The sequence below is a fragment of the Ochotona curzoniae genome, unplaced genomic scaffold (assembly GCF_017591425.1).
Source record: "Ochotona curzoniae isolate NIBS_2020 unplaced genomic scaffold, NIBS_Ocur_1.0 contig_3190, whole genome shotgun sequence".
Lineage (NCBI taxonomy): Eukaryota > Metazoa > Chordata > Mammalia > Lagomorpha > Ochotonidae > Ochotona > Ochotona curzoniae.
In genome coordinates this window covers 1,985,884-2,010,351 of record NW_024465751.1, presented here as the reverse complement: position 1 = coordinate 2,010,351, position 24,468 = coordinate 1,985,884, and the positions used below count along the sequence as shown (strand labels likewise).

The 24,468-nt window shown below is 47.1% G+C and overlaps 1 protein-coding gene across 1 annotated transcript in view; it reads left to right on the top strand.

The window, feature by feature from the left end:
• Nucleotides 1-24,468, top strand: part of TG (thyroglobulin) — a 202,992-nt gene that overhangs the window by 71,529 nt on the left and 106,995 nt on the right. The window contains exons 28-35 of the mRNA XM_040979252.1: nt 5,117-5,182; nt 6,944-7,024; nt 11,240-11,377; nt 12,519-12,695; nt 14,281-14,392; nt 15,015-15,094; nt 15,320-15,463; nt 23,352-23,414. Coding sequence (XP_040835186.1) covers nt 5,117-5,182; nt 6,944-7,024; nt 11,240-11,377; nt 12,519-12,695; nt 14,281-14,392; nt 15,015-15,094; nt 15,320-15,463; nt 23,352-23,414 — 861 coding nt within the window. The remainder of the gene's footprint in view (nt 1-5,116; nt 5,183-6,943; nt 7,025-11,239; nt 11,378-12,518; nt 12,696-14,280; nt 14,393-15,014; nt 15,095-15,319; nt 15,464-23,351; nt 23,415-24,468) is intronic.

Sequence of the window (24,468 nt, the reverse complement as noted above, 5' to 3'; positions counted from 1 at the left end):
ACTTTCAGGCTGTGCTTTGTCTTGCTGCCAGCATCAAGAAGTGCCAGCTGTAAATCTGGGTTTCTGCTTCCCCTTTGTGCCAGGGTGATGTGTAATCTTAAGACAGAAATCCATTCTGGCTCTGCACCTCCTACATTTCCAAGGAACATCTCTGGGCATTTTCAGCTATGTGGTTCTGGCAAGATCTAGCTTCCTGTTTGAGAGATAAACGATGTAGCAAGCTATGGGATTTCTTGTAGCAGGGTCCTGACGATATCTTTAAGTGCAAATGAATGGAAACCAGGCAAATTACATTTCCTCTGAAACCTGTAAAAGTTCAAAATTGATAGGAAAAAAAAATTACTTAGGTTCAGAAAACCTCTGAATCTAACAGTCAGTTGCGAGGCTCAGCCTGATGTGCCCCGTGGAGGAAGCTGTGGTGTGCTAGGTCTGCCTTTGTGCTGGGATGCCAGGGGCTGGATGGAGAGAGAGTGCAGCTGTGATTCTCATTGCAAGCAGATGCATCTAGGTTAGATGTCTCCTGGACACCTTAGGACAGGGGCCTTAAAAATTACCTGCTGGTAATTTGCCTCAGCTTTCATGGATTGCATCCTTTTGTGTGTTTGGTACTTTTTATTGCATCCTAATTCAGATCTAACACTGAGACAGAGTCAGGAGAATTTTTTTTTATAGAAAAGGGATACAAATAGAAATTTGGGGTCATTGGCAGAAAACAATCACTAAATGGTGAGTCCTGAGGACACTGTGCTTGACCCCGTGAATCTGAGCAAATCCTAGAATCAGGAGAATTCCTCCACCAGACGTTCTCGCTCTCCAGTGTGTAGTTGGGATAGCTGGAAGGATCACCAATACGCTGCACAGCCAGCCTGCTGCCATGGCCAAGGCAGACTCTGGCTCTGTGTAGTTCCCCAGAAAAAGTTACAAGGACAAGCAGCTCCTTGTGTGCAAGTGTTATCTCAGTTAAAACCTGGAGAGGCAGAGTGAGACTCACGGGACCAGGGGCTTTCTCAGGACTGTTGGCATATGAGGAGCACAGCTTTTCTTCAGCTCCAGCTTCCTGCTGGACTCAACTCCTGGTGGGGGAACTCACCGTGGAGGAGAGGAGACAAGTGAACAGATGGCCTTGGTGGGGGAGGAGTGCCGTTGAGTAGGTGACCCACCCTTTGATGACAGAACCTTAGGAGACTATCATCGTCACATCCCGCTTCCAGGCTCTGGAGGTCCCCCAGAGCTCAGGAACTGTTTTGAACCCTCCTAAACTTCAGTGGAGGTCCAGGACAGTTAGCTTGTTCTTGGCAGTTGTAATCTTGGATCACCCAAGAGCTCTTCCCCTGTAGTCTTCCAGTGGACCACGGGGCCGTGACTAGCAAACAGGCACAGAAATCCTCACACCACATGTCACCTCTTCAGTGAGCCAAGGAGGGCCCTGTTCCTGTCCCTCTAGGGGTCTCCAGGGCACCTTTATTGTCAGGATTGTTTAAGACAAACTCCATAGTGCAAACTCACTCTGGTGAAGAACTCGCTGGCTTGGTGGCTGGTTCTGGAATGAAGCCAAGGATACTGGCCTTGGGAGGCCATCATGCTCCCTTCATTCATGGGTCGCCTTGGAGCTGAAACTCCACCAGCCAAGCTTTCATCCTGAATGCCACTAATTTGGCCAAGCACTACCCATGGCTGACATTCATTATGCTGAGGAGCCAAGTCCATGGTGCTTGTTGGGAGTAAAGAAAATTTCTGTGTTGTGAATCCTGTGTGGAGTGTGGGGCTCCTTGAGAGAAGTCTCTCAACATCCCAAAACACTCCTGGACTTTTTCCAATTTAGGATCCTGCCCAGTCTCAGGGTGTGGATGAAAACCAACTGTAGCGTGAGTGTGCCGTCTCTGCAGAGTGCATCAAAATCAACCAGGAGCACCTGGCACCCGTGAGTGTTAAGGATCAGGCTCCTCACACAGCTCTCAGTGTGTACATGTTCCTGTAAGCTTGACTGCAGGGCCATCGGCTGTGCGGGCAGCCTGTGTGGAGGGAATAGGAGAGATGCCTGGGCCATCACTACTGTTCTTCCATCATAGGAGACAGATGATGTCTGCCAAGTTCTGTATTGCTTCTAGACTGTGCTAGCAAAGTTTTGGGGAATAGAATGAAGTTGAATGCAGGTGGACTCATTTGGTGACTTGGTTTCTTTTGTTGGGAGGATAAGCCCTGCATTTACTTGGTGGGCTCTGGTTTCCATTATTCATTCTTCATTGTATTCATATCTGTACTGAACTCTAGGCCTGTACCAAGGATCGTGCTGGGGTGGAAGACAGAAGGAGGAGTAAGGCCCAGTCCCTACTCTCAGGAAATTTCTAGCACATTCAGGGAGCCGGTGATGACTGTCAGGTGTGAAGAGAAAGACAGAGGTGTCCTGTGGGGGCTGTGAGAATCCACGGGAGGGCCAGAGCACACAGGGAGGCCTTCAGACAAGAACATAGCACCTGCCTTATAAAGAGCGAGTGCAGACATCAATCAAGTGAAAAGGAACTGGGGTTCCAGGCAGTGAGGAGGCCTATCGCAGTAATGTGGAGGCTGGTACCAAGCCTAAGGCTGAGGGAGACAGGCTTCTTGGGCACAGAAGCAGGCAGGAGGCTCTCAGACCATGAAATAAATAATAATCACTTCTCCATCCCTCCTAGTTCTAAGCTGAAACAAGTCCTTGTGACAAAAAGCAGGTCAGCTAAAGGAAACAAACAGAAGGCGGCTTGTGGAAAGACCAGGAAGTGGCAGACGAAGATGAGTTAGTCAAGTGTGTTCCTGTGGCTTCCTCTGGTGCCACCCCTGGATCTGCACTTGTCTTCAGCGGTTAACTTCTATTCTCCATGAAAAGGTGGGATCTGGGGCACCTCTCTGCTTTATAAATCTGCCTTTGACTTCAGCCTTGTAGTTTCCATAAGAGACTTCACAGTCATTTTAAAAATCACACTCGCCAATGATCACTGATACTGGTTAGGGAGGCCTTCTGGATCTCCCAAGGGACTCACCGCATGTATGCTGGACTCAACTAAATTCCATTGGCTGAATTGTATTGCACAGCACAGAACAGAAAGGTGCAGTGGACTCACTGTTTTTCTCAGGCTGGAAGACACATGCCTCCATTACCTGGCCATACCCAAAGTGTAAGGAAAGGCTCCGTTCCTTGCTGTGCATTCTGGGTCAGAAACACCACCCCAAACCTGCGTGCCTCTGTGTGGTGCTGCCACCTTTCCCTGGGTGATGGAAGAACCTGCAGTTCTCCACTAGGAACATGTACAGCAGTGTGCACATGCACGTTCAGACATGTAAAAGACCCATCAGCTTACCAAAGTCAGAAGGAGGCTGCTGACACCTGGAGATCCCCTCCTCTTGCAATTCCATGAAGGATCATTGCTCTTGCAAAGCAACAGACCTGGAAGCAGTAGAACCTCCCTAAAGATAAACTCTTGCTTTCACCTGCTCCAAAATGTTGAATAAGAGTTCTAGTGCGTGGTCTAATGTATTTTCAAAACTTTACATCTGTATTGCAGGTATATGTGTGTGTATCTACATGTTCGTATAGATATATTCTTATATATCTATGTCTGGGAGGACTTAATACATTCAATGTGAGCATAAGAAGATTTTAACAATAATAGGAAAATTCTCTGGCTGCGCTGTGACCAGGTGCAGAGCCCCATGGCCAGCCCTTGGTAATGTGCAAATGATGACATGGTGAGGGAACAGTGAAAGTAGAACGGAAACTGAGCAGGTGGCTGCCTGCTCTGCATTGGTGCTGTGGGACTGTATGGTGCTGCCTCCTCTGTAATGTAGAAGTGTCAGAATTTCAGAGATTCAAGTCTGGGTCATCCAGATGTCATAGGTTTTCACTTCCTTAATTTTCTAAGTGACTTCCATCCTCTGAAGAAGACTGTCAGAGGAGTGTGTGTGAGACCTTAAGGAAATACATGATCTCATCTAGGGCAGGATGGGAAGTTCTGGCATCATTCAGTCTAGGTAGAGCTCAGCATTTTTGGTTCACCCTCATGGCATGGTGTAGGGTCAGGCTTGTGTGTGGAGGAATCACCACTTCACCAGCTGGGTTTTCCATGCAGTTCTCTGTGTGTCACTTGAAACACAAGAACTTGTACATTTTTTCACCAATATGGTTGGAGAAAATTATAAAATGCATTATTCTTCCCGTTGTATGATGGTTAAGAACATGGGATATGGAGCCAAACAAAACAGACTCAGTTGAGGCATTAACCCCTCTTGACCTGATTTCTCTAGCTGGAACCTGGGGGATCTTGCTTTATAACATGATAGTGAGGTATGCAGTATGTGCTGTGCTAAACTCGCTGATTATAGTGCTGGAACTATAATAATGGCTCTTTATGCATGATGAAGTCTCACATGAAAGAAAAAGTTGGTCTTTTCTTGTGGCTTCAGATTGCCAGCCAGCTGTGTCCTGCAATGAATGTTTGTCCCTGTACCCTACAATTTTCTGAGTCCTTTTCTTAGCTTCCAATGTTACAGGGGAGGTTGGCAGGAATTGAGGACTGGACTATGAGGGAATGTGACAAGCACAACTTTATCTATGGTCATATCCGTGGACACTAAAACTACCAAAAGGAGAATTTAGCAGTTTTAATAGTTGGCTACATCATGACAGCAGCTGATAGCTGGGGTCTGGGGAGCATACCACAGACCCAGGTCTCTAGCAGGTAGCCTGAGAACCTCTCCCACAGAGGTTCTCAAAACCCAATTGGCTGGGAAAGCAAGAGTCCAGAGGAATTATGTGATGTGGAAAAAGATTTCTGAAGTCTCCCAGAAGCTTTGTTTTCTTTAAGCCAGTTTCTAGTTCCTTCAGTGATCCTCTTGTCCCAGGTTCACCATCAAAATAAACTCTTTGGTGCCTTAAATGTGACATTCAAAATCTGAAAGATCTGAATTTATACCATCGAGTTGTAACAGAGCTTCAAGAAGCTTCTGGGCTGTGGTTTGTATGGGAAACCGAGTTCTCAAGCCTAAAAGGAGCCAGATGGGGGAAGAAAGGGCACTTGGCAAGGGCATGTGACCAATGGGTGAAAGTACGCATGTTCTTGAAAATTAACATTTTCTTTTGCAGGTCTGACAGCCCTGGAAGGAGCTCAAGACACCATCATCCATTTTCAGCAGATTTATCTCTGGAAAGGTGAGCTCCATGATTGAAGGGGCAGAGATAACAGATGAACGTCCAGCCCCTCTCAGTTAAGGGTAACGTGCTCCCACAGGGAACTTGAAGAAGCGTGCTTTCCAAAAGAACATTTTCTGTAGTAAACAAGGATCTTAATTCCTCATCAGATAAGATGTAAAAGTCTGAAAGCAAAAGGGACAAGAAAGGGTGGAGGGAGAAGCAGTGGGTTCTGGGGAGATCAAATTTATTGACCACAAGCTTCCTCTGTTACCAGGATGGGAGCTTAGAGGCCATTGTAAATGGCCACTTGGTGCCCCTCCCTCACAGGGCACTGAGTCCCATGGACCTCTTCCCTGGGTCCCCAGTTGTAGGATCAGAGCCCAGGCAGGTGGTGCTGCCATGGCCATCTGGTGCATGTGGAGGGCAGGGTAGAGTACACATGTGGCACTTCCCTTCTGTTTTCCTCCTCTGAATTTTGAACATTGGTTGAGTACCTACTCAGACTCAGAAACAATGAAAGGCAGTTAGGAGAGGGTTGAATGAAAGTGGGACATGAACTTCCAAGAGTTCCAATCTGAGCAACGAGGCAGTGAGCTGTCATGCTTCATGGTCACAAGTACTGGGTGAGAGACATGGAAAAAGTCCCTCTCTTGCCTGTTTCCATACACACTCTTCACTTGAAGTGAAAGACTGTCGAGTACAGATTTCGGGTGGAATTACAGCAACTGGGTGTGAATCTTCATTGCCTCACTTAACCACTGGTGTGGCTTTGATACTGTCAATTAGTCCCTGCAAGCCCAGATGTCTAATGGAAATTAAAAAGTACATATGAGCATTGAGCCAGTACCGCATGTAAAGTACTTAGCCCACTGCAAATACATAATAAATTCTTATTAATGTCGCTGGTGTCAATGGTAAGATAATAATGAAGAGGACTGGAGGAAGAAGGATGAAGCAGAAAGGGCAGGGAGGAGGGAAAGAAAAGAGTACGTGCCATGGCTTTTGATTTAAAACAATATATTAAGAATCTTCATTAAGATTCTCATTTACTCAGACCTGCTAGACAAGCCTGCAAGTGGAGAGACATTTTATTCATTTAAAGTCAAGAAGACTGAGCCTTGCCTAGGCTAAGTGAAATGCTATGGGACCAGAAAATTCTGAGTGAGACCCTGGCCCTGCAGTGTGCCCGAAGTCCAGTGCTTGCCAGTTATCAGAAATCTCTGATGGCAAAGCATGACCTATTAAATGAAGAAGGAGTTAGCTCTCTCTGAGACATTGACCTCGCAGAATGCAGTGTCTGGAAGTCGTGCCTGAGACCCTCTTCTCCCCCAGGCTTATGTGTCTTTCTTGGCAAGCTCTCCCTTATTTGGATGTTTTGTTTATTTATTTTTATCTTTCCAAATGCCAGCTGGACTATTGACCATCTGAATGGTCTGGGACAAATTATTTTAGTTCTCTGAATCTGCACTTTTCCGAGTCCCTTGGGAATTTTACTCTGTATCTTCACAGGTGTTATAAATACTAACATATATTAACATTCTATTTCCTCCAAAAGAATTTGAAGATGTTAATAGTTTCAATATCGTGCACAACAGTTCTGTCACTGGGAGGTGGGCAAATGGTCCGTAAAAGCCCATGGAGTGCAGCCCTGTGCCACAAGATCTATTCCAGATCTTGTCCTGGGGACCTGGTGTGGGAACCCATGAGACTGCACACACCTGTACCACCTTTCCTTACTAGCATCACAACTGCTCTATGGTTTTTTTTTCCCCCTGCTAGATTCTGACATGGGGTCTCGGCCTGAGTCTCTGGCGTGTAAAGGAGACATGGAACGAAGGCTAGCATCTCCAACAGAAACAGGTACCTATCCTGAAAACCTCATACCCTTGGATATGTTCAGCTGCGGAGCCCAGCTTGTGGCACCAAGGCTTTAGTCAATGAATACACTAATGGCATTGCCCTTTCTTCAGACAGAGATGCTTTCCCTTAAGGGTCCACCTAGTCATCCACTTCATAAACATGACAGTTTCCTGGACAGGCAAGTGGCACAGAAAGCAAGACAGAGCCATGATAGATGCACTTGATTACTAGCTACGAAAGCAACTATTAAAAGGAAGCCAGACAAGCCCCTTCTTGTGTTAAGGGGAAAGATCTCACCTGATCACAATCGTGGCTTTGTGTGTACCATGCCTGAGGACTGTAACTTTTGGAAATGGTTTAATGATACAGCAAACTGAGAATCTTTCGCAAAAGACTCATGACATGCAGTGGAAGCTATGAATTTGAACATTAAATGGAACAACATTTACTTGACAATTGTTACTAAGGAGGAACTAAAAGAGAGAGGGGGTATGGGTAGAAACAAAGGGGAGGAAAGAGGCTAGGCTACAAAGCAGATTAACTAGAGCCTGAACTGTTCTTCTGCCACTTGCCACGCCCTACACAGGCATGGGTAATTTGCTTACCTGTTAAGAACTTTGGGTTCTTCATGGGTTCAGCAAAAACAATCCTGCCTATATCTTATTCCATGAGGCGAGAAGACACATGGCAATTGCCTTGGACCCAACAGAAACCCAAACAATGATTGTCCCTTCCCAGAGTGTGTAGCTCGACATGAGATAGACTTCATGCTGTCACACTTGTTTAGCAACTATGAAGACCCTCTGCATTTACTCAGTGCTTGTGGGATCTCAGGAATGTTTGTGTGTGTGTGTGTGTGTGTGTGTGTGTGTTAGAAACTGGGTTCTTAGTTTAAGCAGACCTGGGTTCAAATCCCAGCTCTGTCTATGTAACCCTAAGTGAGTCATCTCCCAGCTGTCATTTCTTCATCTACATGTGAGAGTTGTGTCAGAGCCCAAGGCTGATTTGGAGACAAAGGGACACATAATAGGTGCTCAGAGGGCAGCACTGTGCCTATGTGGTGGAGGAGGTATCAGTGATTACCCTGCTTGCACGCAGCCTGGCTTACAGCAGGCATCCAATCAAGCATCATCCCCATCACATTCCGCTTTCTGTATTGTGGGGGTCCAATCTGAGGGCATGTTCCCATCCCATCTCTCTAGGTAAGGTGACCTGCCCCACACAGAGGTTTCCACTGTAGTTATCAGTTTTGAGAGTGAATCATAGAGAGGGATGCACCTGCTGTGAGAACTTGCCCTCCTTGCTTTCCAAGCAAGCCTCATCCTGGGTCCCTTCTGCAGCACCGTCAGGCAGCTCACCTTTCTGATCTTTGTCCAGTATGAGTGAGCGGACAAATCAGCCTCTCAAGCAAGTTTCTAGTTCAAATCGGAGAGCTCGTTCACTGCTCATCAGTGCTCATCACTACTGCCCATCATTACCTTCCTGCTGACACAGAAAACTCCCCAGGAGGAAGTAAAAGAGAGCAACCCCCCCCCCAACCCTTACTACTGTCCCCTAAGCCTCCTGGGTGCCAGGCCTTGGATTTAGTGCTACAGAAACCTGTTTGCCCCAGTGTCACAACTGCTGGTTGGTTTTGCCAAGGAACTCTCTGAGCTTAAAGTGCTTCATTATCCCTGGTCAAACCCATCTAGTGCTAAGTAAGCAGCAGTGCCAGAATTCAGTCTGTGGCTGGTTGACTCACAGTCCAGGTCCTTGTGGGACACGAGCCACCTGCCAGGCACAGACCACATGGACTTGTACCTTGAGCTCTACCTAACCAGTCCAGCAGAGCAGATGGATTTTTTTTGATCAAACTGATGAACAGACCTCTTATTTCCTTTAATAAGGTCAATATTTTTCTATTGGGAGATTTTATATAAAAGAAGTCAGATTATTCAGCCTCTCTAAGAAAAAAAAAACAGAAAAATTTGGCAGCACCAGCTGCCAATTTCCACTTGGTAACTATCCTCCAAACTGAACCGAGCTGTGCTGCAGTTCCAGGGCAGCTGTGCAGTTTGTCCCAGTCCCCTCCAGGGCCCTGCCATCCTGCCAGATCAGGGCATTTATTTCTATGACTCCTAATCTTGGTGGTGTCCTTCTTGGGTCACTCTGCACTCTTGACAAGGCAAATGTGATTGAGTTGGGGGTGCTTGGGAGCATTCTAGTAAAGTCATCATCACACACTTTGCCAGAGACCTAATGTGCCCGATTCCTACAACAGCCGCTCCTGACCCCTCCTCCCTAGAGGGGGAACTTGGTCTCTGCTCAAGACCTTGGTGGAGCTCAGGGTGGCCAGACAAAACTCAGCTTGGGTTTCCCTTTCTCATACCAGCCGAAGGGGATCGTTTCCCTGATCACACACCCAGCTGAAGGGGATCAGGTGCCTGCAGGAGAAATCCCACTGCACCAAGGCTGGGGGTGGTTCCAGGGCTCACTCACCTGCACTGTGCTTCTCAAGGCCGTGGGAATGAGCTCTCTGATTCAAATCCCAACAAGGTATTTCATGTATCAGTTACTGCCATCAGTCTGGGCGGTTGAGGTAAGCCCTTGGGAAGCCATGGGAGCAGCCTGCTCTGGCAAGCCCTGTCCCAGCCTCCTTGCCTTTAAAGTGCATGCAAAGTCTGAGGAGACACAAAGAGGAACTGAGTGCTTCCTAAGACAGTGAGAAAATAAAGTGACCACACAGCGCAGTCATCCATCCTGTGGGTGATGGTGAGCAGAGGCTGTGTCCTTGGCTTCCACAGCCTCGTGTCAGCCATGGTGCAGCTATATGGTAGAGGCACAACAGGGACAGGTGCTGAAGGCAGGGGTGTTGTAGGAGGAGGGTGCAAGGCGGCTTGTAGGAGTCAGGCTTTCCAGAGGAACTTCGAAGGAGTTTCCAGAGGCTTCCAGGGGACACTTGGGCAAAGGTGATCTGGGAAACATCTGTGCCAGGACTCAGGACAAATATGGTCGAGTGAATGTAACTGTGGCTTTAGAGGCAGTCTGTACTCTCCCTGAGCTCTGACCTGGGCCAGGCACGTTTCAGTCACAACGGACACATGAACTGGCCCTTGTATGATTAGGTGCTAAGCAGCTTCCAAAGGGCCACGAGGCAAACTGGTCTCTTGGATCTCTGTCCATGACACATTTCTCTTCTCGTCAGTTGCTCACCAAGCCCTTGTCCCCTTTGCCTGGTATTGTTAGTGAGGGAGCTCAACACAGATGTCCTTGTTTTGCAAAGCTTGGAAGGTGGGCTGCTGAGAAGTACCCCAGCCCAAGGCGTAGCACAAGGCCCACGGGCGGTGCAATGTCCCTTATTGCAGAGCCCTGAGGTAAGGGGCCCTGCATATATGTCCTGGCTCTTCTGATCTATATTTTATCGTCTGGAGAGACAGAAATCTTGCAAGATTTAAAGTGTTTCCTTATGGGCCTGGTTGCTGAGGTCCTCAGCCCTGGGGAACCTCTTCACAGAGTCACAGCATCACAGCTGGGGGGAATGTGATTGGTCCTTGAAGCCTGATTAGCACCATAGAAGTAGGGGATTGAATGGTTGTGTGTCAATATAGGGGTGGGCATGAACAGTGACATGGGGACAGTGAACAGCATGGGGATGAGCCAGAGGTGTTTGCATGTTGCTGGCATGTCGCCAAGCAATCAGAAATGAGCTTCAAATGCAGCTGGATCCCAGACTGAGAAACGCTCTTGGAGTGGTGAACATGTCAGGGAATGGAGGCAGCAAGAGATCTGAGCTGGAGATTGACACCTGACACAAGGAAAATTCAGAAACACGAAGGCTGAGAAGAGACAGGCTTGACAGCACTGCTGTCTAGTGTTGGGGCGTGTGTCCTGTCATCAGCACAGAGGGGTGCAGTACTGTAGGAACACTGGGCAGAACTCTCATGGGGAAAGACCTGGCCGTGAATACACAAAGGGGCCAGAGAGCTCCCATGGTGTCTTCCAAATGAATATTCCAGGTGTTTCAATTCCACAGATGACAGGGCTCCCTGGGCCCTTCAGAACCCTTCCTGCCTTCCCCAGCCCTCAGCCCTGTTGACTTCAGAACTGGTCTGACATAGCATAAAGAGGTCCTCACCTCGCTTGCTCTGGCTCTTTGTGTCTACCTACATTACTTTCTCTTTCATATTTACTGCGAACACAAGGGCAAAGGAAGTTGATGTTGTCTCTCTTTTTCAGGTTTGACAGGAGAACTTTTCTCGCCTGTGGACGTTAACCAAGTTGTTGTCAATGGAAGCCGAGTCCTGCCCAGTCAAAAGCACTGGCTTTTCAAACACCTATTTTCAGCTCAGGAGGCAAACCAGTGGTGTCTTTCTCGTGAGCATCCTTGGACCTTATGCTTTTTCTTCTACACCATGTGGTCAGACATCAAAGGACAAATTTAACAACTCCTAGGACACAGCTCAGACCAAGCCCAGTGACGTAACTCAGTGGTGACTACACTTAGTGTAGCACATGATATCTGAGGGCATTTCAAAAAGTTCATGAAAACTGCATGCTATAAAATACTTCAAGGATTTAAAAACTTTTAAATTAGTCTTTTAATTTTGTTTTCCACGACATTTTTTGTTTGTGAAAAAGACACTCATACACACGCGCTCACATACTCAGACAGCACTTCCATCTGTTGGATCCTTCTCCAAAGGCTCATAGTAGCCAGGCCTGGACTGGAGCTTGGGATTCAATCCTTGCCTCCAATGTGGGTGACAGGAAGCCAGTACCTGAGCTTTTACTGCTGCCCCAGCAGGCCTGAGTTAGAAGGTGGAGCCAAGACTCTAACCTGGGTATACCAATCTTTGAGCTAAGTGTCTGCTTCAGGGTTTTCCATGAATTCTCTGAAATTCTTTAATAGAAGAAAGACAGGACACAACTCCTATCTTTAAGAACTATACAGTATAGTTAACCTTAATTTTCATCCCAGAATCTATCATCCATTCATCTGTTTGTCCATTCACCCATCTATTTGTTCTAACCACCCCATGAATCCCAGCTATTCACCCATCCTTTGCCCAACAGGCAGTTGTTGAATGTGCATTATATTTTAGGTCCTGGGTTTGATTTTGGAAATGAAAGAAACGAAACCAAAACAAGCAAATGAGTAAAACATATTCCTTGCTCCTGGCCACTCACTTACACCAGTGACAAAGGGGGCAGGTGAATCAGACAGCACATTCACAGTTTTCATAGCCCCGCAGCCTCTGGTCTGTAGATCCTGACTGTACCCCCTGTGGTGTTAAGTCTGAATTATCTCTCACCCCATTCAGATGCCACCTTATTTACACCATCTGCCTAGCTAGCAGAACACCAGTGTTTTTCTTAGTCCTTGCACATCATGTGATCATAACTGCTTTGGTCCTCCACTTTGCCTAGGAAGAGCCTCTTCAAGGCATTTCCCCCTAGATTTCATTGGACTTGAAGGCCTCCCAGGGACTAACAACCAGTGCTCTGTTGCCTGTAGGTTGTGTCCAGGAACCCTTTTTCTGTCGGCTTGTGGATATAACAGAGAGCGAGCCCTTGTACTATACCTGCACCCTCTACCCAGAAGCCCAGGAGTGTGATGACATCATAGAATCCAACAGCTGGGGCTGCAGGCTTGTTCTGCCCCACAGGCCCAAGGCCTTGTTCCGGAAGAAAGGTGAGCATTGGGGGATTCTGTGTCAGTCTGTGTGTGTGTCGATTGCAGGTTTCTCAGCAGGATAATCAGTTATTTCCAATAGGCTTCTGGCTCTGTGATTTTGAAAATATTAAGACTAATTTCTCCCTCTCAGAATTAAGTTATCTATGTTCCTTGTAGAGGTGGAAGGCTGTTTAAAAAATTGCCTTGAGTCAACCATTGGGAATAATTCCACTTTGGAGTTTCAATAGAAAAAGCCACTGCAGGTGCATGGGTCTGTGGGAACCACACCTGGCTCCTTAATATGGATGAGCTCAGCAGTAACTGGCTTTAACAAAATACCTTTTTAAAAAACTTATTTATTTGACAGGCAGAATGATCAATACAGAGACTGAAAGATCTCCCTGCTGTAGGTTCACTCTCTAAGTGGCTGCAATATGCAGGGCTGGGCCAGTTGAGACCAGGAACTTGGAATGTCATCTGAGCCTCCCATGTGGGTGACAGGGGCCCAGATACATGGCCATCTTCTGCTGCTTTCTTGGTTGCACTAGCAGAGAGCTCAATCAGAACCCAAGACAACAGCTAGTACCGTTAGATGAAATACCAGCAGCAGCATGTGCACTTGCACAATCCACTGCACCACATCACCAGTGATGCACTTCTATTTTACCGTGTTTTTTTGTCACCCTGTACAGTCTCTATCTTCCTGACCTGTTGCCATGCTTTGTTTCTGGTCCTGTCTGCTTTGCTGGGGCTTTCTGTGCTACAAGTGCCTTTTGGTTTTTCACTCTGATATGAAGGAGGCCCCCAGGCTGATTGGAAAGCTCTGAGCTCATGGTGGCAGCCTGTCTACTGTAGGTTTCTCTGTGGGACAGATTGGCTAGCCCACCCTTAGGTTTTTCTCCAGAAAAATATCTCAGTAACTTTCCTGGACCATAATCCTACATGCTAGTAGTACAGTTGCCAGGAAAGGTTGGAAAGTGGGGAAGGCTTACTGTTCACCATGTACACTGACTTGGAAGAACCCCTCACTTGCAAAGTGATGCTCGTGGCATTCCTTCTGCCTGAAGCATGGGAGAGACCCTCCGTCTACCTTCTATAAGCCTCCTGTCTTTTCCATGATGGGGATGGCACTGGCCGAAGAAGAGGTGTGGCATGTGGAAAACCAAGTGTATCATGCTTAGATTCTCAGCAGCTCCTTCTGGTTTAGGCTCCTGTACTCCCAGCTGTGCTGATCGCTACACTTACTGGCATTTCCAAAGGAATGTGGAGCTGCTTTTGGGTTCCTCCCATGGGAAAAAATGGAGTTGTCTTTTCGGGGACTTATTAAGCCAGTTTTTTACTCTGTAGCTTAACAGATTTTATTGCTATGGTTTCCTCTCCTACCAGCTTCACAAGTATGAATTTGCGCTATCACAGGAATGTCTTTATTGTTATTTTAGTCAGATTAGGAATGGCAGCCAAGAGTAACCCGAGTTTAACATTCTGTGTTTGGAAGCTGTCAGTCTGTGGTTTTGCTCCCTTGGCCTTATAGGTTCATGGCCTTATAGGTTCAAAGGTGCCTATTTATTTAAATAACACCATTTTGTTTTCTTCTTTTGTATAGTTACACTGGCAAATAAAGTGAAAAACTTCTACATGCGCCTGCCATTCCAAAAAGTGTCGGGGATTTCCATTAGAAGCAAAGTGCCCATGTCTGAGAAATCTGTTTCCAATGGGTGAGTTGTTTTAATCACAGCTCCAGTGTCTATTACTAAGACCACTCTACTTGTACGGAGAAGATGGCACAAGACAAAAGATAAAGACAAAAATAAAAATAAGTCCTATAGAACCCAAAAGGACTGAGGATTTTGATAATGAGAAGGTTACAACATCAAAGCCCTAGCTAAGATAAATTCCTACTATTCAATCCAGGGCCTCCATTCAGCTAAGAAAGGAGAAATATTGAGCTATACCTTTTCAGTTAATAGAAATTATCAAGCATGCCAATGAACTTGATCTTCAGAGCCTCCTGGTGCTCTATTCAAGAGGATTATAAAACCAGACCTTGGGTTAGCTTGACCTGGAGCATGGCATGTGATAAGCATAGAATACATGTTTGCTAAATGGCTGAGTGATGGAAAGAAGCATGGTGAGATGACATTTCTGAGAAAGGAGTAAGGAGTATTGTCTTCAGAAAGGACCTTATTGCTAGGGAACAGGTTGTTTTGGAGTGTGTGTTGGTCTGATGCCTCAGTTTTAGGCAGGTATGAAGAAAGTGGTTCCAAAATAGGAATGACCCCGGAGACCCTAAGGCCACCCACAAAAGCTCTCAGACTGCTCTTTCTCATCTCACACCAGGTTCTTTGAATGTGAGCGACTCTGTGACACAGACCCATGCTGCACCGGCTTTGGCTTTCTGAATGTTTCCCAGTTAAAAGGTGATCATGGTGATGGCCCCTCTCCCTGTACACTGAATAGTCTGGGGTAGGCAGTCTCCACTGTTCTCTTACTTGGACCCTGCAGCTCCTCAAGGAGGTGAACAGGGCTGATTTTCATGTCTACTGAGCAATCAGCTTGCTCAATTTCTCTCATTTAGCTGGTATCTCTGGTACTTAACTTCCTGGTCCTAGCTGGCTTTTTTTTCCCCCTTTTCTTTTTTCCAGGAGGGGAGGTGACATGCTTAATTCTGAACAGCCTTGGTCTTCAAACATGCAGTGAGGAAAATGGAGGGGCCTGGCATATTTGGGACTGTGGCTCTCCAGACACAGAAGTCCGCACCTACCCCTTCGGCTGGTACCAGAAGCCCAGTAAGTAACTCCTCCCGGCAGCTTCGTGGGCTTCTTTACTTGACTCTGTCACAATCCAGCGTTGGGTGAGGAAGGGTGTTAGCCATGATATAGTGGTTATAAGCAACAAAAAACTAATTCTGCTTAACACAAGTTAATCAGCTGGAAGGCTGCTCGTTGACTCAAAGGAAAGATGGTGACCAAATTGCTTCCTGAAGTGAAAATGGGTCAGCTCCATGGATGACGTTTAATTTGAACAGTGGACAACTTCAGTGTGTCGCAATCATCAGTGATTTTTCTTTTGTATTCAAACCTTAAATTTAAGGGGATGTTTGGCCTTGCTCAGGCTAAGACAAGGAGATAGCAAGGGTGCTGTTGCATATAGCAAAGCCCAAAAAATACCTCCTCTGCCAAATTCCCATGTTTTTCTCATCTTGTTAGTTAATCAGGATAATGTAGTCCATCGCAGTCTCAGAAAGAGAAATGGATACAACCAGAGTGCACGTGACAGCATCAATGCAAGAAGGAATTCCTGGTCCAGAGCCTGTCGGCCCAGAGCGGAGCCTTGAAGTATGCTGGTTCTAACTTGGCACATGTTGGGAATCTCAATTTAAACCTGATGGTGGAATTAACGAGTGAATGGCCTTGGGATGTGACAGAGGATCCACTGCTCTCCACGGAGCATTCTTCAGGATCTTCTCCGCTCCGCTGTCTGCTGGGGGTTTGCTTCCCAGAACGTTAGACCATTCCTCAGTTTCTCCATCAGGAGCAAGGGAGTGAGACTCACCGTGGCTCTATCTCCTCTTCTGTTGTGAGTGTTTCTGTTTGGATACACTCTGGGAGCTGCAGGTGATTGAATGGAGGCTAGATGTCTCTATCTATGTCCCAGAAGCATGCTCACACAGATGTCTCAGCTCCTAAAAGCTTCAAATCCCCATCTTAGGACTCCAAGGGGAAGGCTAAGCTGTGTCTGCAGCCTCTCCCATCAGTGACCTCCTTCAGTTCACAGTCAGTGTAAGGCAGGTGCTCAACTTTGCTTGGTCCTTGCTCTGGAAATGAGTCGTGCAAAGTCTGATCTAGAAGGTTTCTTAGGATGTCTGCAACAGAGAGCTCCGCATCCTGCACGTCACCCATCACAGCACTCCCACCCCTTCCTTTTTCAATGTTGCATTTCCCTTAAGGGGCTGGATAGTAGGATGTTTAGGCATGCTCTCTGCTGGATTTCCCCTAACTAGGATGACTAACAAGCAATTGGCTCATAAATTAAAGAAGACAAAGACTAACAGACCCAAGCCTTGGTGGTTTGGCTTCTTGTTCCAGAGCCGCCTCTAACCTGAAAGGGCCACCTCAGGCTCCTATGCAGAGTTTGCCCTGGGTGCTCCTTGATGAGCCCACCGGCCTCCTCCAGCTTCCTCCACTGTGGGACAGGTTGTTTTGGAGTTGATCATTAGCAGGTTGAACAAGATCTTCCCGCCGGTATCTGGCTTCAGTATCCTGTGTCTTGATCTGAAATCACTCCATTGCCTTTTACTTTAATCCTAAGTTGTTGACCTATTGTAGCAAAACAAAACAAAACAACAACAACAAAAAACCCAAAAAACACACTTTAGGATTGTATAATGCAACACACAACCTTGTTGAGTTTGTGTTTTGAAAAAGCTATTATTTCAGTATGCCCACTTTAAGTCCCAGGGGATTGGAGGAGAGTGTGTCTGCATAGGATCCTGATCTTAGGGTCCAGCTCTGGGTTCTTAGGTGTCACCTGTCACTGCTTCCTTTTACCTCTTCACCCCACCAAAGTCTGAATAATGTCATTTTTCCATCTTCATATGACTCATGGAGGAACTGGGGGAAATTATGGAGTAATTTATCTATTCAGAAGTAAAATGGGCACGAGACCAGAGTGCTAGAGCGTCTTCACAGGCATTGGCAAGGAAATGAACCCACAGAGCTCATTGTCCCTACCGCCTCCATCAGCTCTCTTTCTCTTCATCTCACTGCCCAGACCACTCACTTTTTCCAATGTGTATTCTTGGTGTCATGCTGGGGACTCGGAAGCTTTGACCAGAAACTGCAGGGCAGGAAATTCTGAAGATTCACAGGGGAGTTCTCGTGCCCCCAGCTCCGTCTGAGTATCGGTCATACTCGGGCGCCTCCCTTTAGCAGGCTCTAATTGTGTACCTGGCTGCCTGCCCAGCATTCTCTGGGCCCAGGTTCTACATCCATCATCCACCTGCTCTATGATGTTGGGGCAGTGACTTAGGTTTTTTGAATCTCTATGTCCTCATCTGGTGCTGGTCTGGGGACTGAATGATTCCTGTTTTCCCACACTCACAGGCTAAAGTAGAGTTCCTAATCAGAAATGAACTGTTCTCATGAGGAATCCCATGCATGGTGAGGCTGAAAGCTCAGGGGCTTTATGGAATGCACTGAGATTTACTGGATGTGGAGAACCCTAAGTTTAATGAGATGCCATTATTTTACATAGATGCAACCTAGAGAGGGGAACAGAAACCTGTGTGATCAACTACAGTGTACTGGGCTGAGTACTAGAATGAGTCTTATGCATGAAGTGCTGTGTTCATGAGGAGCTAGCAAGAAGTCTACTTGACTCGGGTATGGTGAATGTCTGCTGACAGCTCCCACAGCCCTTCCTGTCCTTTGACTCCTGGGTCTTCTCCAGCCATCTCTCACAGGCTTAGAGCCACGGAAATGTACTAGAAGGCAGCCTTCTACCACTATGTGCTGCCTGCTTTCAGTGGGAAAGTAGAGGAAGAAAAACTGATTCAGTTGGGGTTCATCTCTCGTTCTCCATTCAGACCCCAGGTAGGAAATATCTTGGACGCACATGGCAGATTGCAATTCTGGCACAAGAGGTTTAGAACAGAAGAGAAAGGCAGGCTGTTAGAAAGCTATGGTGACGGACTGTAGTGTGATTCTCCACTGAGCAGGGCAAGGTCTCTGTCTCTTTATAATCTTCATTAGAAAAGGGTGAAATAGAGATAAGTCTTAGACTAGACAGTAAAAAAGAACCTCATTGAAGAGTGGCTTCATAGTTAGACTGTTCTCCCGGTTGGATCTTGTTGACATGTACAAACTATTATTTGATTTGTGAGATCATTCGAGCCAAAACTTACTCATTAACTGGGAGCTGAACACTGGTTTGGTTTCCAACTCTGTGTTCTCTAGTAGACAAAACTACTTCTGGAACATCTCAGCACAGAAGCTAATTCTGTGACCTCTTCTCTCATCCTGGGTAGGAGCCAGTCATACACATGGCAGTAGGAAATGTTAAAAATGGGCTGGGGATGAGGAGCTACTGGACCTGAAACTTGAAGAGTGGACGGGAGCCTTGTTTTTACCTCTCAGTCAAAGTGGAACACCAGACATCAGGTTTTATCAAGAAGTTCTGATGAAGAATTTCAGAACAAGAACTTGGCCTTGCTTTGGATGCATGTTTGATCTACTGGGAAGCTACCACTAGGTACCACATGCCAGACACCATAGGGATTTAAGGAGTAGAAGTTTGCCTGCCAAAGGCTGACCATTTGGCAAAGGACAAAGAGGTGGCAGAAAGGGAACCCTTCTTAAACCCTTAGCATATGGCAGACACAATTCAGAAATGCTTTTCCTACACCAAGTTATACACCTAAGGAAAGGGTGCTTTCCCATGCCCATTCCCATGGCTTGTGCTGCAGGATCTTTTGGAGGTGGAAGGGAAGTGTTTGGGGGTGGAAGGTGAGCGTGAAGAGGAGGCAAGGGATTGTGTTTGATGATGGATTATGCAGAAGTGGCACTTGGGGTGATGCTTGGTCAGAGGCACAGGGGAGAAGAATGAAAGAGTGGCAGCATCTTCCTGCCTGTGATGGGCAACCAGATATAGAAATGAGGGAACCAGGGTTCCTGCTTTCCCAGATCTCAGGGCCTCAATGGTGAAAACCTACACAGGGAAGCTTGCAGCATGAACTTTCTATTCCAACTCTGTTTCTAGAGCAAAGAACTGAGCAGTGCCCTAGCATCTAGGAGGAGAAAGGCACACGATGGGAACTCCCAAGAGGAGGACACCAGGGAGCCTGTGTCCGTGGCTGTGTTCAAGTGCACAGGGGATCCTGTGAATCCCAGCACAGATTCACAGTCACACAAAGCCTCTGTGAGTGCCAGTGTGGCTGTTTGCAGCCCCTTCCAGGGAGCAGAGGAAATGTCCGCATCCAGAGGGCCTGGGTAAAAGTTCAGGGAAAACACTGCTCTAGTGGTGTCCCAGAACACAGGGAGCCTCGGAACAAGCAAGCTGCTAGGGCACTGGGATCTTTTGCTTTTGGAAGAGACTGAGGGCTGCCTGTCCAGAGCTTGGCACTGCCTGCAGGGAGGTGAGGTCTTTGATTTGTTTACAGAGTGAGTGTGACTTCTAAGTAAACCGACCAAAGCCTCACAATCCCCTTCCTCTGCTACATGAAGGTGCTAGGAACCTATTGCAACCCCAGATACAGGAAGGGAATCTGGGAAGGGAATGCCAAGCTCTTGGGACTGCACCTCTCTGCACGCTGCAACCAGACTCCGTGTGCAGGGGTCCTCCTCTGTGCACTCCAGCCGTCAGCAGCCTTCTCATGCCACTCACCAAGCACAGAGCATGCTCTATACACTCAGGTGGCCATTGCCCATGCAGTGTCTTTACTTCCTTAACTGATGAGATAGGGGCCTGATGTCACCCAGTTTGGGTAGCTGCTAACTGTTTAACATGTGGACTGGCAAACGTGAGGGTGAGAGATACTTGTTACTCACCAAACTCCTGACCCAAAATGTATGGTCTTTGTTCTCCCACACCAACCCATTCTTCACCCTCTGGAAACCAACTGTGTCCAAGAATTCCATTCAATTCTGACCCTGACTCCCCGCAGTCTCAACAGGACTGGTCCCTATTTTAGATACCAGTCATAGCCCTGGGCTCCTGTACTTAAAGACCAACTGGCTGCCAGTTGGGGAACCTCTGAACCCTGTCCTCCATTTGGTAATTTACTAGAGTAGTTCACAGAACTCAGGAAATAGTTATTTTGCCTTCCTGGTTTATTACAACAGTTATACTTCAGAAACAGCTGAGTGGAAGAGGTGCATTCAGCAAGGTATTTTGAGGGGCTGAAGCTTCCATGCGTCCCCAGGGTACGTGCTCCCCGTTACTTCATGTGTCCAGCAACTCAGAAGCTCTGCAAACCTGCCAGTATAGGGAGGTCATGGAGACTCCATTACTTACATGTAAGGGAATAACTCATTGGCCATTGGTGAATAAACTCCAGCTCTGCTTCTTTTGGATCCCTCTGGAGGTTGAGGTTGGGCTTAAATTTGTAGCCCTCTGACAGGTCATGGGGTTTAGGGCCACTAGCCTCATCACAGAGCTGCTGGGGAGGCCTTAGCTACTGGTCATTTGGAAGACACCTTTATTACCCCCAGAGTTCCCAAAAAGGTAACAGAAGCTCTTGTGCCAGAAACCAAATGCAGTAACAAATCAGGAAGGCAAAAGATGCTTCTATCACCCCTGCTGCCTAAGAAATTCATAGGTTTTCAGGAGCTCTGTGCCAAGAGCTAGGAAGAGGAGCAAACATACCTGTGTTATATCACAATGTCAAAAGTGTTTACCATTTGCCATGGTGGGAATTGACCCATCAGGGTCAATTTCTAGGTCAGCTTGCAGCTGAAAGCAGAGCTGGGGAGAAGCAAGCACAACTGGCTGAGGGAGACAGTGTGAGCTTGCTCTTGCACATGCCTCCCAAATCCCAGGAAGGCTAGGGTTCATCCGTGGTCTAAGAAGTGTTAATTAGTTGAGTACTTCCGCCTGGATTTTTCAGTAGGATTTTTCAAAGTTCTCATCATAGTTCTTAGTCTTCCAAAGGACATCTAAGCTCCAGATCCCCACAAAGCTGATCAAGAGTCCTCAAAAGTTCAGAAAGTCTTCCCTCAGGCTAATAGCTCCTGTTGAGCCCATCACTTTTCACTGGCAGAACTATGTGATGCATGCTTTGCTGAAAAGCAATGCATGTGCGACAATGTTCTGAGCAGATCTGCTCTGCAGTTCACTCAAAGAATCAGATAGTTACACAGTTTCCAATTTTCCATCAGTGTTGCAGAAATGTGTCCTATGCAAGCTGAGCTGACTCCAATCAATTCGGATGGATAGAAGCAACATTGTAGCTTTCAAGGGCAATACCATTTCAATGAGCCCTCCCTATAGACACATTGTTCTCTGAGGCTTTTGCTGTCAGAATCCCTTTCAGGAAGGACAGGCATTTGTAAATTGATATCCATGACACAGGACAGCACGTGGGGAGCATGTGGTGGAGGTGGAGCATGAAGGGTGGCTACTAGGAAGCACAAGTGTTGTGTGTGGAGCTCACAGGGTGAGGGAGGACAGCACCCTTAGCTCAGAGCTTCCTAAAGCCCTCAACTAGCATTGTCACCCCCGACTGAAATATCTGTCTCCCGCCCTGCATCACACCTGTAGATACAGATTATCTGGGGTGGAGTCCCACAAGGTGTCTGTTACCAAGCCATCTGCATGATTTAATGAAGGCAAAATCAGGGCCTTCCAATGATGGTAGTAGGATAAGACGTAATGAAATTGAAAGGGGATCTTTGAAGGAGACAGGTGTGAGAATGGAGCAGGACTATGACCCCAGCCTTTCCATGGAGATAGACATGGATAAGAGAAAATTATCAGGCTATGTCATTATGAAAGGACAATATTAAGGATGACCTATGGCCAGCATTTATTGAGTACTTACTGTACACCAAAAATTATGCTTACACCAACTCACCGATACCTCATAGCCTTGAGACCTATTATCATCCTCACTTTATAGGAAATTGGGGATAGAGAATTTATCACTTCCTCAAGATCACATAGCAGCAGAGTGGCCAAGCAAGTTTTGCCCTGGACCACTGAACCCAAAGATCCTCTCTTGAGCACAGATCACACTTTTAGCAGTTCCCGGTGAGCACAGACGTGCTGTGGGCAGCTCTAGTTTCGGAAAAGAGCACAGTGTGGGGTATTTGAAATCTTAGATTTGTTCAGTAAAAGATTTGCTCTTAAAGGAAGAGGAAGGGCAAAGGAGGTAATTAGCATTCATGAACCATCTGTGGGGTCTATGGAGATGGTGTCTGCTTTCATTCTGACATCGATCGCAATTTACCCATGCTGAAACCGGATGCAGACGTTAGATAGCTTATCATTGCACATGACTCCTAAGTAACATAGTGAGTTCAAATCCAAGGCTGTCTGCAAAGCCTAGGCTGTCAGCTGGTGAGCTCTCATACTGTATCACACATGTCCTTGTCTCCTGCCATCTCACAGGAGATTGTTGAGGCAGGTTGCACCATCCCACTATACAGATGTGGAAATGGAGGCCCAAAAAGCTCAAGCGCATTGCCAAAGACCACAGATCACTCAGTGAAGATGGCTGGTGTTTCTGTTGTTTGCCACGTGTTTCTGGCTCTCTGTTCTGTGGCAAGTGGTGGGTCTACATGTCCTCACTCATTGCTTTGATAATGCTGTGCAGGCAGTCATAATGTGGATCTCTTGTAGGCAGACATGCAAAAGCAAGTTGGAAATTTGCTGCTTGATCTTTGCCCTGAAAATTCTTTCTCAGCTGTGGCCTTGAGGGAAGATGCTGTGGATGCTCTCACAGCTCCTCTGCTGTGGCCAAGAGGAAGAAGCTTGCTTCATGGTTGTACGCTGCTGAGAAGGGAGACTCTTTGTTATCTCCGGGTACCCTAGCCTATGCTAATTGATACGCAGCTCAATGAGTCTGTCTTCAAAGCCCAGTGTTGCCGTTAGCATCTTGTACCTGATTCATGATTCTCCAACTCTGTAAGAATGAGATGAAAAGAGCTAAAACACTGCCTTTTTTTTTTAACTTTCCAGTTGCTCAAAATGATGCCCCCAGTTTTTGCCCTCCAGTCACTCTGCCATCCCGCCCAGCGAAGGGTAAGTCTATTGCCACCTGGATCTTTCTGCCAAGAGCCCCTCTGCTTCTTTTCTTCCTCCCTTCACCTTTGTGCCAGTCACTGAGGCCTCCCAGGACTCTCTCACTAGAATCATTCTGGTTCATTCCGATGATGCATGCACGGAGGGAGGGCAGTGAGGCAGTGCGCCCTCTGTGCAGATGCAGAAATCTGCTCAAAGAAATGAACAGGACTGTTCCTCTCATGCAGCTGGCTGGAGGTGGGGCGGGAGCCTTAGCTCAGTTCTTCCAGTTTTTACTTTAAGGATTATTTCACCCAGGCGTGACCTGACCTATGCAATCCTGGGGCAACATCAAGATGAATGTAACCATCAAGGTAGCCACAAAGCACAACACAGGTGTTTTTAGTGAGAAAGACTTGGGACTCACAGTTATACGTCATACTAAGGCTGACAGCTGAGGTTGAGGCACTAGGTCTGAGGCCAGGAGTCTGTGGCTCTGGCACTGAGGGAGCAGCCCAGATGGAGCTGTTCGGCACATGGGCCATGGCTGTCATAGCAGCCTGTTCCAGGGAGCAGGAAATGGGCAGTGGTGGGTACAGTCGGGGTGTGGAGGAAGGCAGCAGCTCTGTGTGGGCTACACCGGCCCCTCCTCTGTGTCCCTTTGTCAGGAAATGAGAGGTTTGGCTTGGGCTCCAGACGCCACCTGGCTGATGCCCGTAACGTTAATTCCTGGTGAGTGACATGATGTCTGAGGGATTCTAGACACCTGTCATTATGGCTCTGTCTATGGAGACAGAGCGTAGCTCATGTGGGAGAAATTATTTAAAGCCAAAAAGTGGCTGAAAGTATTATAAAAAGAAAAACGAACACCCTCCCTGGGTGCTGTCACTCTGCCTTGCTCAGTAACACAGCTGAGTTCAGTGATGGTGTGCATAGGATGAATGTAACTTCCCCCAGTGGTCTCTGTGGAATGTCTGTGTTAAACACTTTCCATTCACGGTCAAGTGCTTGCTTTCTGAGGTGTTGCAAAAAGGGCATTGTCAGTACCATGTCACAGACGGCCCAGATGGGATCC